At 52.8% G+C, this 20,643-nt stretch overlaps 2 protein-coding genes across 2 annotated transcripts; one reads left to right on the forward strand and one right to left on the reverse strand.

Moving 5' to 3' along the window:
* Positions 1-650: 650 nt before the first annotated feature.
* On the forward strand, positions 651-10,293 carry elf2a (E74-like factor 2a (ets domain transcription factor)). Its single transcript, XM_068740326.1, has 9 exons — positions 651-945; positions 3,512-3,595; positions 5,346-5,625; positions 6,260-6,367; positions 7,281-7,403; positions 7,855-7,938; positions 8,720-8,912; positions 8,998-9,234; positions 9,317-10,293. The coding sequence occupies exons 2-9, from the start codon at positions 3,521-3,523 to the stop codon at positions 9,816-9,818; spliced, it is 1,602 nt and encodes a 533-aa protein (XP_068596427.1). The 5' UTR covers positions 651-945; positions 3,512-3,520; the 3' UTR covers positions 9,819-10,293.
* A 3,387-nt stretch (positions 10,294-13,680) lies between these two features.
* On the reverse strand, positions 13,681-18,416 carry nocta (nocturnin a). The gene is made up of 2 exons (XM_068740458.1): positions 18,137-18,416; positions 13,681-14,549 (listed from the first exon to the last, which is right to left on the reverse strand). Exons 1-2 carry the CDS (start codon positions 18,393-18,395, stop codon positions 13,681-13,683), a joined length of 1,128 nt encoding a protein of 375 aa, XP_068596559.1. The 5' UTR covers positions 18,396-18,416.
* Positions 18,417-20,643: the final 2,227 nt, after the last annotated feature.

A 20,643-nucleotide genomic window follows, 5' to 3' on the forward strand; every position in this document is an offset into this window, starting at 1 on the left:
AGATGATGGATTATTATGGGGAGTAGAAATAACTGTTCTGGGTGGATGGATGGCAAAAATCGATTTGAAAAATACACAGAATTGATGGGAAATATTTTCCTGTGAAACGTGACGCGGACTGTCTACGGCAGATCAACGTTCTGGATCAGGGGCGGGCAACCTTTTGACCCGCGGGCCACGATGGGTCCTAAAATTAGACAGCGGGGCGGGGCCAGGAGCGGCTGGAGTGTTTGTGTGAGCTAATATAAATGACATGTAAAAGCCTTTTACAGGTAAAAGGTAAAATGAATGAGGCTTAAGTTACAATAAAATGTTATTTAATGATGTCATCGCTGAGTCAGCGCGCCCCCTGCTGACCAGAATGAACATTGGCTGGTCTGATGTCATAGCCTTTCCAGGTAATGATTAAATCCAAGCCACAAGTGAAGGTGTTCGCTCCTAAAGTCAGACCTGCGTTTAGCTCGCAGGTGAATCAAAGCATCCGCCTCAGCCTCCGTGACGTCACGCATGTCTTACCTTTCATTTAGACATTGTTCGAATAAAATCGATGAGAAGGATGGCTGGAGTTTGTATTAGCCAATCACAACACAAAGGGGCGGGACTAGAAGAAGCTCTGTGGTGGCGGAAAATAACGCATTTGTTCCCGTGACGTCACGGAGGGCTGTGCTTTGAGGCGAAGAGGCGGCGAGCCGGAGAGCTAAAGGAGAGCTAAAGGATAGCAACTAGCGCTAATCTAAACACAACTTCCGGGCCTCCGTCCGCGTTCACGCACAAGATCTAAGCACGGACGTGCGGGATCTCATGCAGCGGGGTCATCGAGGGTCAAAGACGAAGCGGAAGCGGAGCTAGCGCTTTGGCCTAGCCCACTTGGCTACCGTCAGCTAACAGCAGGCCCAGCTACTTCTAGCCGTGGAGCTAACTTTTCGCTAGCAAAAGCAAAACAAGGTAAGGAGAGGACTCGACACCGGGTTGACTAATAATGGTTAATAATGACCGGAAACTCGCCACAGGTGCCGGAATGTGCTCTTCCTGCCGCTCTCTTCTCGACCCGTGACCTTTCATGTATACACACATTAGCTAGCTAGCCGCTAACTGTTTCGGTAACTATTTTGTTAGCCTTTGCTAACAGTTTAACTAGTTATGGGGGTTTGTTATTGTCATTTTAAAGGGAGAATGCGCTGTTATTTTCCCACGGTATTGTAGACCGGAAGGTGCGGTGTAGCTTCTATGCAATTAGCTGCAGTTGTGGTAGGTGGAAGTGTGTTTATGTAAGAATAGCGGAAGCGTTGTGTTTAGCTGGGGAATATTGAGCTGCTGCTCCGGAGTCGTTCAGTAAACACCAGCTAGCAGTCGCGGTTTATTTTGTACTCAGCCACCGTTAGCTTCATTTGCCATAGAGCCGCTCTCGGCTTGGATTCCGGGTACTCGCCCCTCGATGTTTAGGCACAACTACCAGAAAGCTGCGTCTGGAATGTAACTGCATGAAGCCGAAGTGCGCATTATTACAACTGAACAGCAGCAGAACATCCCAGAAAAGAGTCATGATTATTTACTGATTCCTTCCATCGCGCCTCTTTTCCGTGACGCGCAGCAGGACTGACATTTAGTGGAATAAAGTGGGACAAAGTGGAACAAAGAATAAAGGGGAATAAAGTGGAACAGTGGCAAGTCAGTCATTTACGTTGTCTGTTGCGTCTCCTCGGGAATCCTCGCTCTGTCTCTACAGTTTGATCTCAACGACGAGCTGCTCTGAAACTCACACGTTTAACAGCTGGGCCTCTGGGCTTGCCGTACCTTCTCACTCAGCCTGGACAGGTAAACTGGGCCTCTGGGCTCCTCCTTGAGCAGGGCAGCGAGCGCAGCGTCGTCCTAGCGACGAGCTCCGGACCAGAGCGTCTGATCTTCTGTCCTGTAGAGCAGCCATGAGTTTCCCTTCGGTATCAGAAGCAATGAACTCGTCTCTGGAGTGAACTCGTCTCTCTGGAGTGAACTCGTCTCTGGAGTGAACTCGTCTCTCTGGAGTGAACTCGTCTCTGGAGTGAACTCGTCTCTGGAGTGAACTCGTCTCTGGAGTGAACTCGTCTCTCTGGAGTGAACTCGTCTCTGGAGTGAACTCGTCTCTCTGGAGTGAACTCGTCTCTGGAGTGAACTCGTCTCTCTGGAGTGAACTCGTCTCTGGAGTGAACTCGTCTCTCTGGAGTGAACTCGTCTCTCTGGAGTGAACTCGTCTCTGGCGTGAACTCGTCTCTGGAGTGAACTCGTCTCTGGAGTGAACTCGTCTCTCTGGAGTGAACTCGTCTCTGGAGTGAACTCGTCTCTGGAGTGAACTCGTCTCTGGAGTGAACTCGTCTCTCTGGAGTGAACTCGTCTCTGGAGTGAACTCGTCTCTCTGGAGTGAACTCGTCTCTCTGGAGTGAACTCGTCTCTGGAGTGAACTCGTCTCTCTGGAGTGAACTCGTCTCTGGAGTGAACTCGTCTCTGGAGTGAACTCGTCTCTGGAGTGAACTCGTCTCTGGAGTGAACTCGTCTCTGGAGTGAACTCGTCTCTGGAGTGAACTCGTCTCTCTGGAGTGAACTCGTCTCTGGAGTGAACTCGTCTCTCTGGAGTGAACTCGTCTCTGGAGTGAACTCGTCTCTGGAGTGAACTCGTCTCTGGAGTGAACTCGTCTCTGGAGTGAACTCGTCTCTCTGGAGTGAACTCGTCTCTGGAGTGAACTCGTCTCTGGAGTGAACTCGTCTCTGGAGTGAACTCGTCTCTGGAGTGAACTCGTCTCTGGAGTGAACTCGTCTCTGGAGTGAACTCGTCTCTGGAGTGAACTCGTCTCTCTGGAGTGAACTCGTCTCTGGAGTGAACTCGTCTCTGGAGTGAACTCGTCTCTGGAGTGAACTCGTCTCTGGAGTGAACTCGTCTCTCTGGAGTGAACTCGTCTCTCTGGAGTGAACTCGTCTCTGGAGTGAACTCGTCTCTGGAGTGAACTCGTCTCTGGAGTGAACTCGTCTCTGGAGTGAACTCGTCTCTCTGGAGTGAACTCGTCTCTCTGGAGTGAACTCGTCTCTGGAGTGAACTCGTCTCTCTGGAGTGAACTCGTCTCTGGAGTGAACTCGTCTCTCTGGAGTGAACTCGTCTCTCTGGCGTGAACTCGTCTCTCTGGAGTGAACTCGTCTCTCTGGCGTGAACTCGTCTCTGGAGTGAACTCGTCTCTCTGGAGTGAACTCGTCTCTGGAGTGAACTCGTCTCTCTGGAGTGAACTCGTCTCTGGAGTGAACTCGTCTCTCTGGAGTGAACTCGTCTCTGGAGTGAACTCGTCTCTCTGGAGTGAACTCGTCTCTGGAGTGAACTCGTCTCTCTGGAGTGAACTCGTCTCTCTGGAGTGAACTCGTCTCTCTGGCGTGACCCCACCTCCTGCATGTTCACGCGCACACACACACACACACGCACGCACACGCACGCACACGGGACAGGAAATGAAACCCTTCTCATCTCATCTTCTCCATCTTGCCGTCCTGACAGGAATGAGTGATGACCTCTGTGGTGGTGTCAGATGGGGGGGGGAACATTGTGGAGTACGTCACCGTGGTGGAGGAGCCCCAGCAGGTAGGCCTGACCCCGCTGACCTGCGGTGTGACACCTTATTAGTCACATGACTTGATCTGGACCGCGATGCGATCTGAACGTGCCCCCCCCCCCCCCAAACCGCAGCACTGCAGATGCATGTAACAGCGAGTGATCGTAGGACAGACGAGACGAGAGAACGCCGTCCCTCTGGGGGAGCGGCTGCTGTTCTCGCTAACACACAGAAAGTAGCGGCGCTGCAGACAGAGAGCAGAACGGCGGCCTGAGGCGAGGGGGCCGGAGGCGGAGCCACCCGAGCAGGAGAAACGCTTCGTGGGGCAGGAACAGATTCATCTCGTTTACATGAGTTATTGTGGGAAAGAGAGTTTGGGTTCTTGAACCGAGAACCGAGGTTCCACTGCCGGTCCTCTCCATGACTCTTACATCCACTGGGGTTTGGGGGAGTCATCGATGGCTCTTACATCCACTGGGGTTTGGGGGAGTCATCGGTGACTCTTACATCCACTGGGGTTTGGGGGAGTCATCGGTGACTCTTACATCCACTGGGGTTTGGGGGAGTCATCGGTGACTCTTACATCCACTGGGGTTTGGGGGAGTCATCGGTGACTCTTACATCCACTGGGGTTTGGGGGAGTCATCGGTGACTCTTACATCCACTGGGGTTTGGGGGAGTCATCGGTGACTCTTACATCCACTGGGGTTTGGGGGAGTCATCGGTGACTCTTACATCCACTGGGGTTTGGGGGAGTCATCGGTGACTCTTACATCCACTGGGGTTTGGGGGAGTCATCGGTGACTCTTACATCCACTGGGGTTTGGGGGAGTCATCGGTGACTCTTACATCCACTGGGGTTTGGGGGAGTCATCGGTGACTCTTACATCCACTGGGGTTTGGGGGAGTCATCGGTGACTCTTACATCCACTGGGGTTTGGGGGAGTCATCGGTGACTCTTACATCCACTGGGGTTTGGGGGAGTCATCGGTGACTCTTACATCCACTGGGGTTTGGGGGAGTCATCGGTGACTCTTACATCCACTGGGGTTTGGGGGAGTCATCGGTGACTCTTACATCCACTGGGGTTTGGGGGAGTCATCGGTGACTCTTACATCCACTGGGGTTTGGGGGAGTCATCGGTGACTCTTACATCCACTGGGGTTTGGGGGAGTCATCGGTGACTCTTACATCCACTGGGGTTTGGGGGAGTCATCGGTGGCTCTTACATCCACTGGGGTTTGGGGGAGTCATCGATGGCTCTTACATCCACTGGGGTTTGGGGGAGTCATCGGTGGCTCTTACATCCACTGGGGTTTGGGGGAGTCATCGGTGACTCTTACATCCACTGGGGTTTGGGGGAGTCATCGATGGCTCTTACATCCACTGGGGTTTGGGGGAGTCATCGATGGCTCTTACATCCACTGGGGTTTGGGGGAGTCATCGGTGACTCTTACATCCACTGGGGTTTGGGGGAGTCATCGGTGACTCTTACATCCACTGGGGTTTGGGGGAGTCATCGATGGCTCTTACATCCACTGGGGTTTGGGGGAGTCATCGGTGACTCTTACATCCACTGGGGTTTGGGGGAGTCATCGATGGCTCTTACATCCACTGGGGTTTGGGGGAGTCATCGTTTTATCGCATCGTTCGTGAAACCGCAGTCGATTTCCCGGCTACAATATTTATTTTGTATTTGAAGGAAATGACGTAAAGATGGATTTGATTGGCTCGTGTCAGCAGCACGGTAACGGTGACTCTGACTCTCTCTGCGTTCAGTGTGAGCAGCAGCCTGCTGAGGAGGACGAGGAGGAGGACGAGGAAGAGGTGGTTCAGCAGGACATTGAGGCGGTGATGGTGGAGGGCGGCGTGGACGTGGACGAGGACGAGGGCGTGGTGCTGCAGGAGGACGGCTGTCCCGCTGTGATAGTGGAGGAGGTCCCCAGCGCCCACGTGGAGGAGTGCTACTCGGCTCAGGTCCTGGTCTACGACGACGGGACCTACCTGATGCAGGACGTGGCGGAGGAGCAGGAAGTGGTCACGGAGGTGGCTGAGACGGGTGAGCCGTTTGTGTCTTCAAGAATGTCTGGCAGCGCTCCGGCAGGATGTGTGTGTGTGTGTGTGTGTGTGTGTGTGTGCTCGCTGCTCTCCGGCTCGTGCGTGAGAGGAAGAAGAAGAACGGCCCGCCTTGAACTTGGTTTTGGTTTCAGAAGCGTTTCTGACTTGGGGCACAAAGTCTGCTCCGTAGCGGCGTTGCTATTAGCTAGCATCATTGCTATTAGCTGGCGGCGTTGCTATTAGCTAGCGTCGTTCTGTGTAAATGATCCCCGTCTCTGGGTACACACTAGTACCTGCGCATAGAGTAGCGCGCTCTTCCTCTTGAGCAGCGGCTGAAGTGTCTGGCATGAGTAGGCTGCCCCCTGCTGGCAGGAATGGCCTCTAAAATTCAGGCCAACTTACAGGAAACCGGAAGGGAGGAGCAGACTGGCATGTCTCAAACAAGGAAGTGAACGTTTCAAAATTTTTGTGGTTGCAGGAAGCGGGGTCTGTGCTCCTTGAGGTGTGTGTGTGTGTGTGTGTGTGTGTGTGTGTGTGTGTGTGTGTGTGTGTGTGTGTGTGCGTGTGTGTGTGTGCGTGTGCGTGCGTGCGTGCGTGCGCGCGCGCACTGACGGCCTTCTCTCTGCTGCTCTCAGTGGAGATGTCGGGTCATGACATGGTGTGCTTTGACAAAACCTTTGAAGCAGCCGAGGCTCTTCTCCACATGGAGTCTCCTGGAGGACTGCACAACGAACGCAACACAGGTGAGCAGGACTTTGTCCACTGGGGGACGGGGGACCGTAGGCTGATCTGAGCACCGCTGTCTGTGCCTTTCATCGGTGTTCGGACCGGTACCGGTCCCTGAGGCGTTTGTTACCGGGCTACACAGAAAGAATAACTCATTTATATGGTTTCCGTTGTATTGATTATTAGTCTGACGGGTGTTTTATTTTGAAAAACGACCAGGTCACATGATGCGTTACTAAAAATAATCAGCCCACAAACTAGTGAAAATTCAAGATTCTTTATTATCATTAGGCAAACATAATAAAATCGTGTGAAGGCCCACGGCTTCAGGCTAATCTGAGGTTACCTTCAGGCTGAAGGAGCGGTTAGCATTAGGCTAGCATTAAAGGCTAATCTGACATTACCTTCAGGCTGAAGGAGCGGTTAGCATTAGGCTAGCATTAAAGGCTAATCTGACGTTACCTTCAGGCTGAAGGAGGAGCGGTTAGCATTAGGCTAGCATTAAAGGCTACTCTGACATTACCTTCAGGCTGAAGGAGGCGCGGTTAGCATTAGGCTAGCATTAAAGGCTACTCTGACGTTACCTTCAGGCTGAAGGAGGCGCGGTTAGCATTAGGCTAGCATTAAAGGCTACTCTGACGTTACCTTCAGGCTGAAGGAGGCGCGGTTAGCATTAGGCTAGCATTAAAGGCTACTCTGACATTACCTTCAGGCTGAAGGAGGCGCGGTTAGCATTAGGCTAGCATTAAAGGCTACTCTGACGTTACCTTCAGGCTGAAGGAGGAGCGGTTAGCATTAGGTTAGCATTAAAGGCTACTCTGAGGTTACCTTCAGGCTGAAGGAGCGGTTAGCATTAGGCTAGCATTAAAGGCTACTCAGAGAGCAGGGCGTGGCTCCCCCTGCTGCTTCAATGCTCTGCTGTACCTGCAGCAGAGGACGTGATGATGGAGACCGTGGTGGAGGTGTCTACAGAGTGTGGACCAATCGAGGAGGAGGACGACTCCTTCCCCATCGCTGCTGACTGTGAACCAGCCGCCAAGAAGAAGAGAGGAGGTCAGTGTTTCAGTGAGAGCTAACTGAGCTAACTGAGCTAACTGAGCTAACTGAGCTAGCTGGTGGAGAGTCTCTCACCGACCATGTCTGGAGTCCTGGCAGTAGCCCCCCCCCCCCCCCCCTCTCTCTGTCTCTCTCTCTGTCTCTGTCTCTCTCTCTGTCTGTCTCTCTCTCTTTCTCTCTCTGTCTGTCTCTCTCTGTCTCTCTCTCTCTCTCTGTCTCTCTCTGTCTCTCTCTCTCTGTCTCTCTCTCTCTCTGTCTCTCTCTCTCTGCCTGTCTGTCTCTCTGTCTGTCTCTCTCTTGCTGTCTCGATGATTCATAATTCACACAAACTTGTCCAATGGACTAACAGAATCTGTCCACAGGACAGGTTTGTCTCGCAGTAGTGTCCTGTGTGAATGTGGGTGTCTTCCTGTCTCTGAATGGACACTTAGCTGTGTCTGTTTTGAAGGTGGACGAAGGCCGAAGACACACCAGCCTGCTTCCAACGGCTCCTTTGACCTGGGCATGAAGAAGAGACAGCGAGAGGGGAAAGGTCGGTCGCTCTGTCACCTGTCTGTCTGTTCAGAGGGGCGTGGTCGGTCGCTCTGTCACCTGTCTGTCTGTTCAGAGGGGCGTGGTCGGTTGCTCTGTCACCTGTCTGTCTGTTCAGAGGGGCGTGGTCGGTCACCTGTCTGTCTGTTCAGAGGGGCGTGGTCGGTCACCTGTCTGTCTGTTCAGAGGGGCGTGGTCGGTCGCTCTGTCACCTGTCTGTCTGTTCAGAGGGGCGTGGTCGGTCACCTGTCTGTCTGTTCAGTGGGGCGTGGTCGGTCGCTCTGTCACCTGTCTGTCTGTTCAGAGGGGCGTGGTCGGTCACCTGTCTGTCTGTTCAGTGGGGCGTGGTCGGTCGCTCTGTCACCTGTCTGTCTGTTCAGTGGGGCGTGGTCGGTCACCTGTCTGTCTGTTCGGAGGGGCGTGGTCGGTCGCTCTGTCACCTGTCTGTCTGTTCAGAGGGGGGCGTGGTCGGTCGCTCTGTCACCTGTCTGTCTGTTCAGAGGGGGGCGTGGTCGGTCGCTCTGTCACCTGTCTGTTCGGAGTGGGGCGTGGCCTGTAGAGGTCCCAGCAGCGGGACACCTGCTTTATTAGGGCAGCAGCACGGAGACGTGTCCTCCCTGGTCCTCCTCCGTCCTCAATGTCCTTGCTTTGTCTTTGACACCAGCTGTAAGTTTCAGACAAGGTGGCAGCAAAGGGCCAGTTTGGAACGCTCCACTGGGTTCACTGGGGGGGGGGGGGGGGGGGCTTCAGGCATTCATGGTGTCACGATGTGTGTCCTGAAGGCAACACGACGTACCTGTGGGAGTTCCTGCTGGAGCTGCTGCAGGACAAGAACACCTGTCCCAGGTACATCAAGTGGATGCAGAGGGACAAGGGCATCTTCAAGCTGGTGGACTCCAAGGCCGTGTCCCGCCTGTGGGGGAAGCACAAGAACAAGCCTGACATGAACTACGAGACCATGGGCCGCGCCCTGAGGTAGGCCTCCTCCCCCCGACGCCTGCTCCCGTCCCGTCCCGTCCCCCAGACCGTCGTGTGTGTGTGTGTGTGTGTGTGTGTGCAGGTATTACTACCAGCGCGGCATCCTGGCAAAGGTGGAGGGGCAACGCCTGGCCTACCAGTTCAAAGACATGCCCAAGAACATCCGGGTCATTGAAGACGAGGAGGACGGAGACGAGGTGGAGGACGGTGAGGGCGTGATGTCCAGCCAGCAGGCGTCCATCAGCCTGAGCAACTCGTCCAGCACCCCCCAGCCTCAGCAGACCTACGTCACTGTCATCCCCAGCAGCGCCGCCAGCAGGTGTGTGTGTGTGTGTGCGTGTGCGTGTCCCGACGTCCCTGCAGCCGCGTGACTGTCCCCCTGTCCCCCTGTCCCCCTGCAGGCCCATCCGAGCCATGCCACTCGTGATGACCAACTCGCTTGGCCAGGTGACGCTAAACTCCTCTGTCCTCGCCGCGGGAGCGTCAACCAGTGCCCCCCCCAAACTGGTCATTCAGGCCCTCCCCACCATGCTGTCGGCCGGCTCCAAGGCGGGGGACAAGATCACCATCATCACCATCCCGGCCAATCAGCTGGCAGCGCTGATGCAGTCCAGCCCGTCAGGCCAGGTCACGCAGGTCACGCAGGTCATCCACGCTAAACCTATTGCTACACACTTAGCGCAGGCTAGCACCAAGCCCACCCCCGCATCCACTGTGCAGCTAACGGCAGTGCGGCCCCCACAGCAGCTCATCCTGGCTAAACCGGCGGCGGTGGCCCAGCCCCTCCCACAGCTGTCTGTTCACTCTGCCCCGCCCACAGCCCCCAGCCAACCCAAGGCAGCATCTGAGACCACGCCTCCCTCCAGTCCGCCAGCAGTACTGGCACAGACCCTGTCATCCTGAGACCTCTACCCTGAGCCGGGCCACTGGGGGGGGTACAGGAAGTGACTGTGGACACTGCTCAGGAAGTGCAGGACCCCCCCCCAGACAGAGCAGAGGTGCGCTGTGATTGGCTCAGGCTGACGTTGGTCTGAAGGGTGATGAAAGCCCACAGAGGATCAAAGGGACTGGTGTGACGAACTGGGGCGGCCTTCGATTGGACATGAAAGCAGTCTTTTGTATCGGAATGTAACATAAAAGCCTGACGAGGGTTTGTTGTAAACAAAAGTGTAAAGATGATTTTTGATACTCGCCAGGTTGCGTTAGTCCCTTCGTTTGCGTGTTTGTCCTCGTCCTAACAGCACTGTCGCGTCTTTTTACTGCATCAGGAGGAGAGAAGGCAACGGTGTGTTACACATCTGAAGTATAATATACTATTTTTCTCTTGTACTACCAGTGTATTGAAGTAGATTTTACTTAAATATGTATTATTAAAAAAAACAAGTATAAAAAGCTGCGTGAAGTTGTGTTATTCAGCCAAAGACGGTTGCTGGTTCCAAGCTGCAGGTCGGGACACTAGGGGGCGCTGCTACTGGGTCCATGTCCACGTGTGAACACTTTGGAGCGACCGATGATGAAATCATCTGGTTGGTTAAACAAAAGTGATGGAAAATGTGCTACTTAAAAACAAAACCAAATAAATCTGAAGGAAACTTTCCAGAAGTGGTTTTAACGAAATAGGATTCGTCAAAGTTCCGTCCGCGGTCGTGTTGGAAAGTCGCTCTGGAAACATCTGGAGTAACGTTTAAAACGTGAAGTTTATCCAGCATGTTAATGGTGCCTGTCTTTAAATGCGAGCCGTCGTTAGCCCGTTTGTTAGCGATAGCGATAGCGTCTTACTGGTCGGACGTGTCGAGGAGCTGATTGGATGATGAGATTCTTACGGCGGTGTGTGTTGCGACGCCACAGAGTGGCGGCTGGCGTGAACTGCAGCGGCGTTCAGGTCAAACCTGTCACCCTGCACATCCACGTTCCAGCTCCAGCGTCCCGGACCGGTCCCCGTCCCCGTCCCCGTCCCCCAGCGGGACCATGATGGCCCCCGGCCCGAGAGGCTGCAGCCTCACGGGACCCTCGCTTTGTTTTGGTCGCTCACCAACTGATGATGAGATAGTCCAACGGTCCAGAGGACTTGACCATGTCCTCTGTTGTCTTTATGCACCAATGGTTTGTTTGTCCCCCCCTGTTGGCAGGATTACTTAGAAAGCTAGAAATGACGAAAAGACCTGATGGGGTCCAGTGTCCATCCGTTGCTTCCAGACATTAATCATTCGGCTTAATACTCGGTTGTGTATTGTTGCTGTACTTACCGCTGTGCATGCTACACATCCAGGCTCAAGGGTACACCCATCACAAGCTGCAACTATTGCAGCGGCAGCCGTCCAGAACAAAGAGAGAAATGCAAGTCTGCAAGTCAAGAGCAGTGGGCCAGAACCCAGAACCCAGAACCAAGGAACAAGGAAAAGCTACGACCGGCCTCGAGGAGCCGAAGGGATGTTTAATACGATGTTTGATGGAACCCTGGTCAGGGGCGTGCACAGTCGTTTTGGGGGCAGGTGCTCAGTGGGAAAAAGGGCACCTTGTGCGGCCTGTAGAATCACGGCCTTCGTGTAACACGCGAGATAAAAACAAGTAAATTCAGGAACACGTTTTCTGTAACATTTTAATAATAACTCACAAAGGGGAATAGAACATTGTAGCCTCCTCTTCCTCCTGAGGTTTTAATCCAGGAGAGCAGAGAGCTGCTTCATTTCTGGCTGCTGCACGTCTTTATCATTCCTCGTGCTCCGTCTGTGATCCTGTAGTGCCCCCTACTGGTCACGTAGCATATCACCATTACATATCAAGACAATGCAGACTAATAATGAACCTGCACAAACGAAATATTCAGTTACAGAATACTGATGCTGCACCGATTCACCGAGCGAGCGTCTGCTGAGGCTCCGCCTCCGAGACAGACTCAACATTCCTGACTCGCTAAAGCCGAGAAGCCGTTGGGAAGTGAATATAAGCTATTGAAGAGTTATTCATTTAAGAATGTACGTTAAATGAATATCTCCCTTGTATCACACATCCAAGTGGGCGTGTTCTGGGAGGGGGGCGTGGTGTTGGGTGCTGGTGGGACGCCGGGCCGGCGCCGCTGCGCTGGCCTAGGTTTCGTCGGCTGTGTTGGTGTAGGTCGCCCCCGGGCCCTGGGCTGGTTCTTCTGCGTGTGGCTCTGGTGGGGCCCCGGGGGTCGCTCCCGGGCCCTGGGCTGGTTCTTCTGCGTGTGGCTCTGGGGGGGCCATGGTGGTCGTTCTCGGGTTGCTGTGGCTGCTTGGGGTGATCTGGGGGCTCATGTTGCCGTTGTTGGGTCCGGGATGGCTGCCCCGTTCTTAGGTGGAGGTTTCACGCATGCCAGATCCACCACTCCAGCACCAATCAAAACTCGTTCTGAGAGTTAACTGTAATCCGGCCTGGAGGTCAGCAGCACTAACCTCAGAAGAGGCAGATGATGAGCGGGTCACGGGGACTGAAATGATCCAACCACAGCGTGACGGTTACGTTTATTTCTCAACAGCCAAACAAAAAAGACATTCAGAGAAACATCGTGAGATCATCAGTAAAGGACCAGGAAAACAAATGCCACAACTGAATCCAAGCACAACCGTCACAACTCCCACCATCAAGCAGAGACCCCCCCCTCCCCCCCCAAGGGGTGTGGAACGCTACCTTCTAGGAAGCAGGGAGAATAATATGAAGATATGATGTCTTCTGTAGGGCGGCTTGGTGGCGCAGTGGTTAGCACTGTTGCCTCACAGCGAGATGGTCGCAGGTTCGTCTCCGGCTTGTGGCCATTCTGTGAGGAGTTTGCATGTTCTCCCCGTGTCTGCGTGGGTTCTCTCCGGGTTCTCACCGTGTCTGCGTGGGTTCTCTCCGGGTTCTCCCTGTGTCTGCGTGGGTTCTCTCTGGGTTCTCCCCGTGTCTGCGTGGGTTCTCTCCGGGTTCTCCCCGTGTCTGCGTGGGTTCTCTCCGGGTTCTCCCCGTGTCTGCGTGGGTTCTCTCCGGGTTCTCCGGCTTCCTCCCTCCACCAAAGACATGCAGCCTAGGCTGATTGGTGACACTAAATTGCCCGTAGGTGTGAGTGTGTGTGTGGCTGGTTGTCTGTCTCTATGTTGCCCTGCGATGAACTGGCGGCTTGTCCAGGGTGTCCCCCGCCTCTCGCCCATTGACTGCTGGGATTGGCTCCAGCTTGGCCCGCGACCCGATAACGGAATAAGCGGTTAGAAAATGAAATGTCTTCTGTAATTGAAACGATAAATAAATGCAGTTCATTCCCCAAATTTCAGCAGGTCACAGCTCAGTGGATATTATAGTACTATATTATAATATAATAATATAGGATTATAATATAATATAAAATAATATAATATATTCTAATAATAATATAATATAATAATAATAATAATATAATATTATTATAATAATAATATAAAATAATATAATATTATTATTATAATAATATATAATAATATAATATTATTATTATAATAATATATAATAATATCATATTATTATTATAATAATATAAAATAATATAATATATTCTAATAATATAATATTCTAATAATAATAATATAATATTATTATAATAATAATATAAAATAATATAATATTATTATAATAATAATATAAAATAATATAATATTATTATAATAATAATATATAATAATAGAATAATATATAATAACGTATTATATTATACTATAATATTATAATAATATTATTTCCTCTCTCTGACTGACATTAAATGCACAGTGTTGCTTGCATTCTTATTGGCCCAGATAGCTTACATCAGCCTATGAGGCTCCTCGCTGAAGCTGATGTCACAGAGCAGTGATAGATGGTCGGATGGGTAGTGGTAAGACGGCAGGCGGGCAGGGCCAATCTGCTCCTCTGTAGGAATGTCTAGCAGGCCATGCACACGCAAAGCATCATGGGTGTACCAGATGTAGTCCAGAGTGCCGCGGCTCTCCCCAGCGGGGCGGATCTTCCAAGTGGTGAAGGGCGGCTCTGTCTGTCCGTCCGAACTCAGCAGCTTGTATGCAGAGTTTAGGCCCAGGGGGGAGGAGCTGAAGCGCCGGTAAACGTCCTCCGTGGGCTCTGCATTGAAGTCCCCACAAACCACCAAAGGACGAGCGCTCCGCGTCGCCCCCATCTGGCTTCTGCTGCCTCCTCGCGACGTTATGCTGGATAAACGCTGCAGCAGGTCAGCGCCCTGGGCGCTCCGCAGTCTCTCCCAGCCGCTACGAGCTTTCAGGTGGGTGACGGCCACGCACAGCTGCTGGCCTGTTACCTGGCAGCTCAGCGTCTGGACGATGGCCACCTGGTTGGTGGGCAACATCCTCGCCGACAGCCGCAGGTGAGCCGTGGCCTGCAGGGTAAAGCGAGAGCGGCGGTAGAACAGGGCACAGCCATCAGGACCGTTATTTTGCTCTACATCCAAACAAGGAGACCATGGCTTGGCCAGGAAGCTGCCACGGTAACCCAGGCTGGCCATGATTGGCTGGAGGGTGTCATAGTAGTGATCTACTTCCTGTAGACACAGAATGTCGGGGCGATGGGTTAGGATCTCTTCCAGAATCAGGTATTTCCTTTCCTGCCAGTTGAGAGCATCCAGCGGACAGCGGATGAAGCCATCCTTCCCCTCCCCGAGAGCTGGACAGAAAGAGAAAGGTCAGCACCGGACCAAAGGTTCTGCCCAGACGAAGGCCACGCGTAGCCGGGCGTCTCCAAAAAACAAGAAATGTTTCTGCGGTTCGGCCCGTCATCCACGCCCAACCGTCTGACGCGTCCGGACGCCCTTAACCGGAGTTCTACTTTTGAAACGTCTCTGCTGCAACACAATCTGCTGTGACATCATATGTGTGCGACGCGCCTTCGTTCAGAAGCAGCACGGATACTTCAGAACTTAGCGCTTATTGTTTACTTGTTGACTTTATATTCCAGAAGTACATTTAGGAGTAATTCTGCCACCATCGAGCCTGGCTACATGTTTCATGTTTTGCGAAAGGGACGACGAGAGGCCGAGCGTTCTGATTGGATGGTTTGGACGGTGGCGCAGGTGGTTGAGCGGGTCGTCCTATGATAGAGAGGTTGGTGGTTCGAGTCCCGGCTCTGGCACGTGTACACTGTCGTCGTGTCCTTGGGCAAGGCACTTCACCCACATTGCCTGTGGGAATGTCGTGAGCGAGTGAATGTTGGTGGTGTTCAGGAGGGCAGCATACTGGCACCCTCGCTCCTGTCGGTCTGCCCCGGGGCAGCTGTATCTACCCCGGGGCAGCTGTGGCTAGTAGCTTCACCACCACCAAGCATAGAGTGAATGAATAATGCACAATGTGCGCTCTATAAAACCAACGCATTATTGTTATTATTATGTGTGAAAGGGGGAAGGGTATTCGGTTTAGAAACCCCGGCTACGTGTGTACATGGCCCAAGGAGCCACCACATGTAACCCCCCCGCCACGGTGCCCAATGGAATGATGGCTGTTCTTACAATCAGGTGCGACTATCTTGTCCACCAAACACACACCTGGGTAAAGTAAACAGTGTTACTACACCTGATACTACAGTGTTACTACTTGTTACTACGGTGCTACTGCCCGTTACTACGGTGCTACTACCCGTTACTACGGTGCTACTGCCCGTTACTACGGTGCTACTACCCGTTACTACGGTGCTACTACCCGTTACTACGGTGCTACTACCTGTTACTACGGTGCTACTACCCGTTACTACGGTGCTACTACCCGTTACTACGGTGCTACTACCCGTTACTACGGTGCTACTACCCGTTACTACGGTGCTACTACCCATTACTACGGTGCTACTGCCCGTTACTACGGTGCTACTACCCGTTACTACGGTGCTACTACCCGTTACTACGGTGCTACTGCCCGTTACTACGGTGCTACTACCCGTTACTACGGTGCTACTACCTGTTACTACGGTGCTACTACCTGTTACTACGGTGCTACTGCCCGTTACTACGGTGCTACTACCTGTTACTACGGTGCTACTACCTGTTACTACGGTGCTACTACCCGTTACTACGGTGCTACTACCTGTTACTACGGTGCTACTACCCGTTACTACGGTGCTACTACCCGTTACTACGGTGCTACTACCCGTTACTACGGTGCTACTACCCGTTACTACGGTGCTACTGCCCGTTACTACGGTGCTACTACCCGTTACTACGGTGCTACTACCCGTTACTACGGTGCTACTACCCATTACTACGGTGCTACTACCCGTTACTACGGTGCTACTGCCCGTTACTACGGTGCTACTACCCGTTACTACGGTGCTACTACCCGTTACTACGGTGCTACTACCCGTTACTACGGTGCTACTACCCATTACTACGGTGCTACTACCTGTTACTACGGTGCTACTACCTGTTACTACGGTGCTACTACCCATTACTACGGTGCTACTACCTGTCACTACGGTGCTACTGCCCGTTACTACGGTGCTACTACCCGTTACTACGGTGCTACTACCCGTTACTACGGTGCTACTACCCGTTACTACGGTGCTACTACCCGTCACTACGGTGCTACTGCCCGTTACTACGGTGCTACTGCCCGTTACTACGGTGCTACTACCTGTTACTACGGTGCTACTACCCGTTACTACGGTGCTACTGCCCGTTACTACGGTGCTACTACCTGTTACTACGGTGCTACTGCCCGTTACTACGGTGCTACTACCCGTTACTACGGTGCTACTACCCGTCACTACGGTGCTACTGCCCGTTACTACGGTGCTACTGCCCGTTACTACGGTGCTACTACCTGTTACTACGGTGCTACTACCTGTTACTACGGTGCTACTACCTGTTACTACGGTGCTACTACCCGTTACTACGGTGCTACTACCTGTTACTACGGTGCTACTGCCCGTTACTACGGTGCTACTACCTGTTACTACGGTGCTACTGCCCGTTACTACGGTGCTACTACCTGTTACTACGGTGCTACTGCCCGTTACTACGGTGCTACTACCTGTTACTACGGTGCTACTGCCCGTTACTACGGTGCTACTACCCGTTACTACGGTGCTACTACCTGTTACTACGGTGCTACTGCCCGTTACTACGGTGCTACTACCTGTTACTACGGTGCTACTGCCCGTTACTACGGTGCTACTGCCCGTTACTACGGTGCTACTGCCCGTTACTACGGTGCTACTACCTGTTACTACGGTGCTACTGCCCGTTACTACGGTGCTACTACCTGTTACTACGGTGCTACTGCCCGTTACTACGGTGCTACTGCCCGTTACTACGGTGCTACTGCCTGTTACTACGGTGCTACTACCTGTTACTACGGTGCTACTACCCGTTACTATGGTGCTACTGCCCGTTACTATGGTGCTACTGCCCGTTACTACGGTGCTACTGCCCGTTACTACGGTGCTACTACCCGTTACTACGGTGCTACTGCCCGTTACTACGGTGCTACTACCCGTTACTACGGTGCTACTGCCCGTTACTGCGGTGCTACTGCCCGTTACTACGGTGCTACTGCCCGTTACTACGGTGCTACTACCTGTTACTACGGTGCTACTACCCGTTACTACGGTGCTACTGCCCGTTACTACGGTGCTACTGCCCGTTACTACGGTGCTACTACCTGTTACTACGGTGCTACTACCCGTTACTACGGTGCTACTGCCCGTTACTACGGTGCTACTGCCCGTTACTACGGTGCTACTACCTGTTACTACGGTGCTACTACCCGTTACTACGGTGCTACTGCCCGTTACTACGGTGCTACTGCCCGTTACTACGGTGCTACTGCCCGTTACTACGGTGCTACTGCCCGTTACTACGGTGCTACTACCTGTTACTACGGTGCTACTACCTGTTACTACGGTGCTACTGCCCGTTACTACGGTGCTACTACCCGTTACTATGGTGCTACTGCCCGTTACTATGGTGCTACTGCCCGTTACTACGGTGCTACTGCCCGTTACTACGGTGCTACTACCTGTTACTACGGTGCTACTGCCCGTTACTACGGTGCTACTGCCCGTTACTACGGTGCTACTACCTGTTACTACGGTGCTACTACCCGTTACTACGGTGCTACTACCCGTTACTACGGTGCTACTACCTGTTACTACGGTGCTACTACCCGTTACTACGGTGCAGTAATCCGAGACCGATCGCTACGTGACATTAGCGTGCCGACCACTGGAGTCCTCACAAAGCCTCCGCTGCATCCACAGACCCTCACCCTGTGCCAGGATGTTCCACTGCATGACCCGCATGGAGGCGTTGTGCTCGTGGCTGCAGGGCTCCGTGCCGTTCGGGTGGACCAGCTTCCTCTGTGGTCGGGCCGGACGTCTCTGAAGCGCCTCCTCACACTCTCTGAGCAGCTGGTCTGGGTCGATCTCATCCGGGTCTAGGTCCGGGTCCTGGTCCGGGTCTGTTTGGGTGCTGTTCAGTGACTGGGCCAACGTTCCAAAAAGCCGACTACTGCTGCTGCTGCCCATTGAACAAACTGATGACGAGGAAACAATGAAGAAACAGTCACACCACAATGACGTAACATAGTGACTGAAGATCAGGAGAAAATGAAAGGTAAACATAACGGTAGCGCTGTGGGGGGAAGGCAGGTGTATAGCTGCTGCTGTGTGTGTGTGTGTGTGTGTGTGTGGGGGGGGGGGGGTAGATAAAGATGTTGTTTATCTTGTATTTCGGTCTGGATGTGGGCAGAAACTCTGCAGAATACAGCACAGGTGAAGGCCACAGTTTGGACCCGTTTTCACAGAATTCTTTGACCCTTTTAAACTCAACACAATAATGTTTTAGATTTTTACCCTTAACTAACAATATGAGCAAAAGTTCTAAAGAGGATCCATTCACAGACCTCAAACCAGAACAAAGGCTTTCTAAGCAGACCAGGTATCTGATCTGAAATCTGCTGTGGGAGTGGCCTGTTGGATTTAGAAATGTCTGTGAACGTAACTAATCCACTGAGTCAAGGATATGTACACTGAGAGTATTGATCTTCATTCAAGCCCATTCAAACCCCCGTGTTCCGTGTAGCCGTGCCGTGTTCTGACTGACAGCACGGTGGGCGGACGGTGAGAACTGCGTGAGCCACGTTGAGTTCGCGTCCCATGGTGACGGGGATGCTGACATTACAACCATTGGGTGGTGAGTGGAGGAGGTCCGCTGGCTGCTGATCTCAACGTGTAGATGAGAGTTGAAAGTCACGCTAGCTATGCTAGCTGCGATGCTAGTAGTTGTAAATAAGTATCGCATCCTGAGCCGAATATCGTGTCATGAGCCCGACTGCTGATGGCGTGACGAGGGACATGTCATTTCCTCGATTGCGTTTTCCACCACTAACTGCTCTTAACTCTGTTTAGGGGGACGGGGCAGCAAGTGAGGGTCACTGGAAGGTGACGGATTAAGGTTATAGAGAGACATTGGGATTGGCCCTCATATATCATAAACGGCACATCGTACCCAGCGGGTTAGCATGCTAACATTTGGCAGGAATCAGCTAACACAGTTGTCCAGTCACGGCAGTGGCCAGATGGAGGTGGTGGAGGACGCCGGCGCTGCATTCAGCAGGAGACACTCCCGTCTCCTGCTCAATCAGACGATGACATGGACGGAAACCACACCAACTAGCATTAGCATTAATAGCTTTAACTAGCAGCTCTTTCGTCAGTATCTTGTTCAGCAGCCTCGATGTTACATGATGTTTTTGTCCCCCCAGCTCTCTCTCCCTCTCTTTGTTTTTGACTCTACCTGTCCTTGTCTGTCTCTCCTTCGCCGTCATTGTCTGTCTTCCTGCTGCCGTCTCTCTCTGTGTCTCTGTCTTCCTACTGCCGTCTCTCTCTGTGTGTCTGTCTTCCGACTGCTGTCTCTCTCTACCGCTGTCTCTCATTCTCAACCCAGCCGGTCAGACATATGTCTGTCCACCATGAGCCTAGGTTCTGTCCAAGGTTTCTGCCTGCTAAAGGGAAGTGTTTCCTTGACTCCGTCTCCAAAGTGGGTCAAGTTGGGATCTGTCTTTCCCTGGTACTCCAGTAAAGTGTCTGGAGACGACTTCCTGTTGTGATCTGGCGCTATAGAAATAAAACTGCATGAACTGCACCAGTATCATGACGGAGTAGAAACTTACATGGAAGGAACCGGATGAGAGAAAAGCGCTTTGGGGCTCTCCGCTGGTTGTCCAGTGTCCACCGAAGGCTCGTCCCTCTCTCTTGTCCCTGTAGGCTGCACTACTGGACTGTAGGGATGGGAAGACAGTGTGACTCTCACAAGACAGTCCACACGAAGGACGTGACTCACTGGCAGACATGTTCAGGAATGCTGCCTCACACGACACAAACAGTGAACAATGAGCAGGCAGACACAATGACCCCGTGTTCGTTCTACGTTTACTCCAAGTTCTCAGACGACACCCACAGCGCAGCCAGAGGCGTGTCCAGCTCCACCACGCTAACGCCACTGCAGCCAGAGGCGTGTCCAGCTCCACCACGCTAACGCCACTGCAGCTGCTAGGCGTGTCCAGCTCCACCACGCTAACGCCACTGCAGCTGCTAGGCGTGTCCAGCTCCACCACGCTAACGCCACTGCAGCCAGAGGCGTGTCCAGCTCCACCACGCTAACGCCACTGCAGCTGCTAGGCGTGTCCAGCTCCACCACGCTAACGCCACTGCAGCTGCTAGGCGTGTCCAGCTCCACCACGCTAACGCCACTGCAGCCAGAGGCGTGTCCAGC

This window comes from Brachionichthys hirsutus, chromosome 6 (assembly GCF_040956055.1).
Source record: "Brachionichthys hirsutus isolate HB-005 chromosome 6, CSIRO-AGI_Bhir_v1, whole genome shotgun sequence".
NCBI classification, from domain to species: Eukaryota; Metazoa; Chordata; class Actinopteri; order Lophiiformes; family Brachionichthyidae; genus Brachionichthys; species Brachionichthys hirsutus.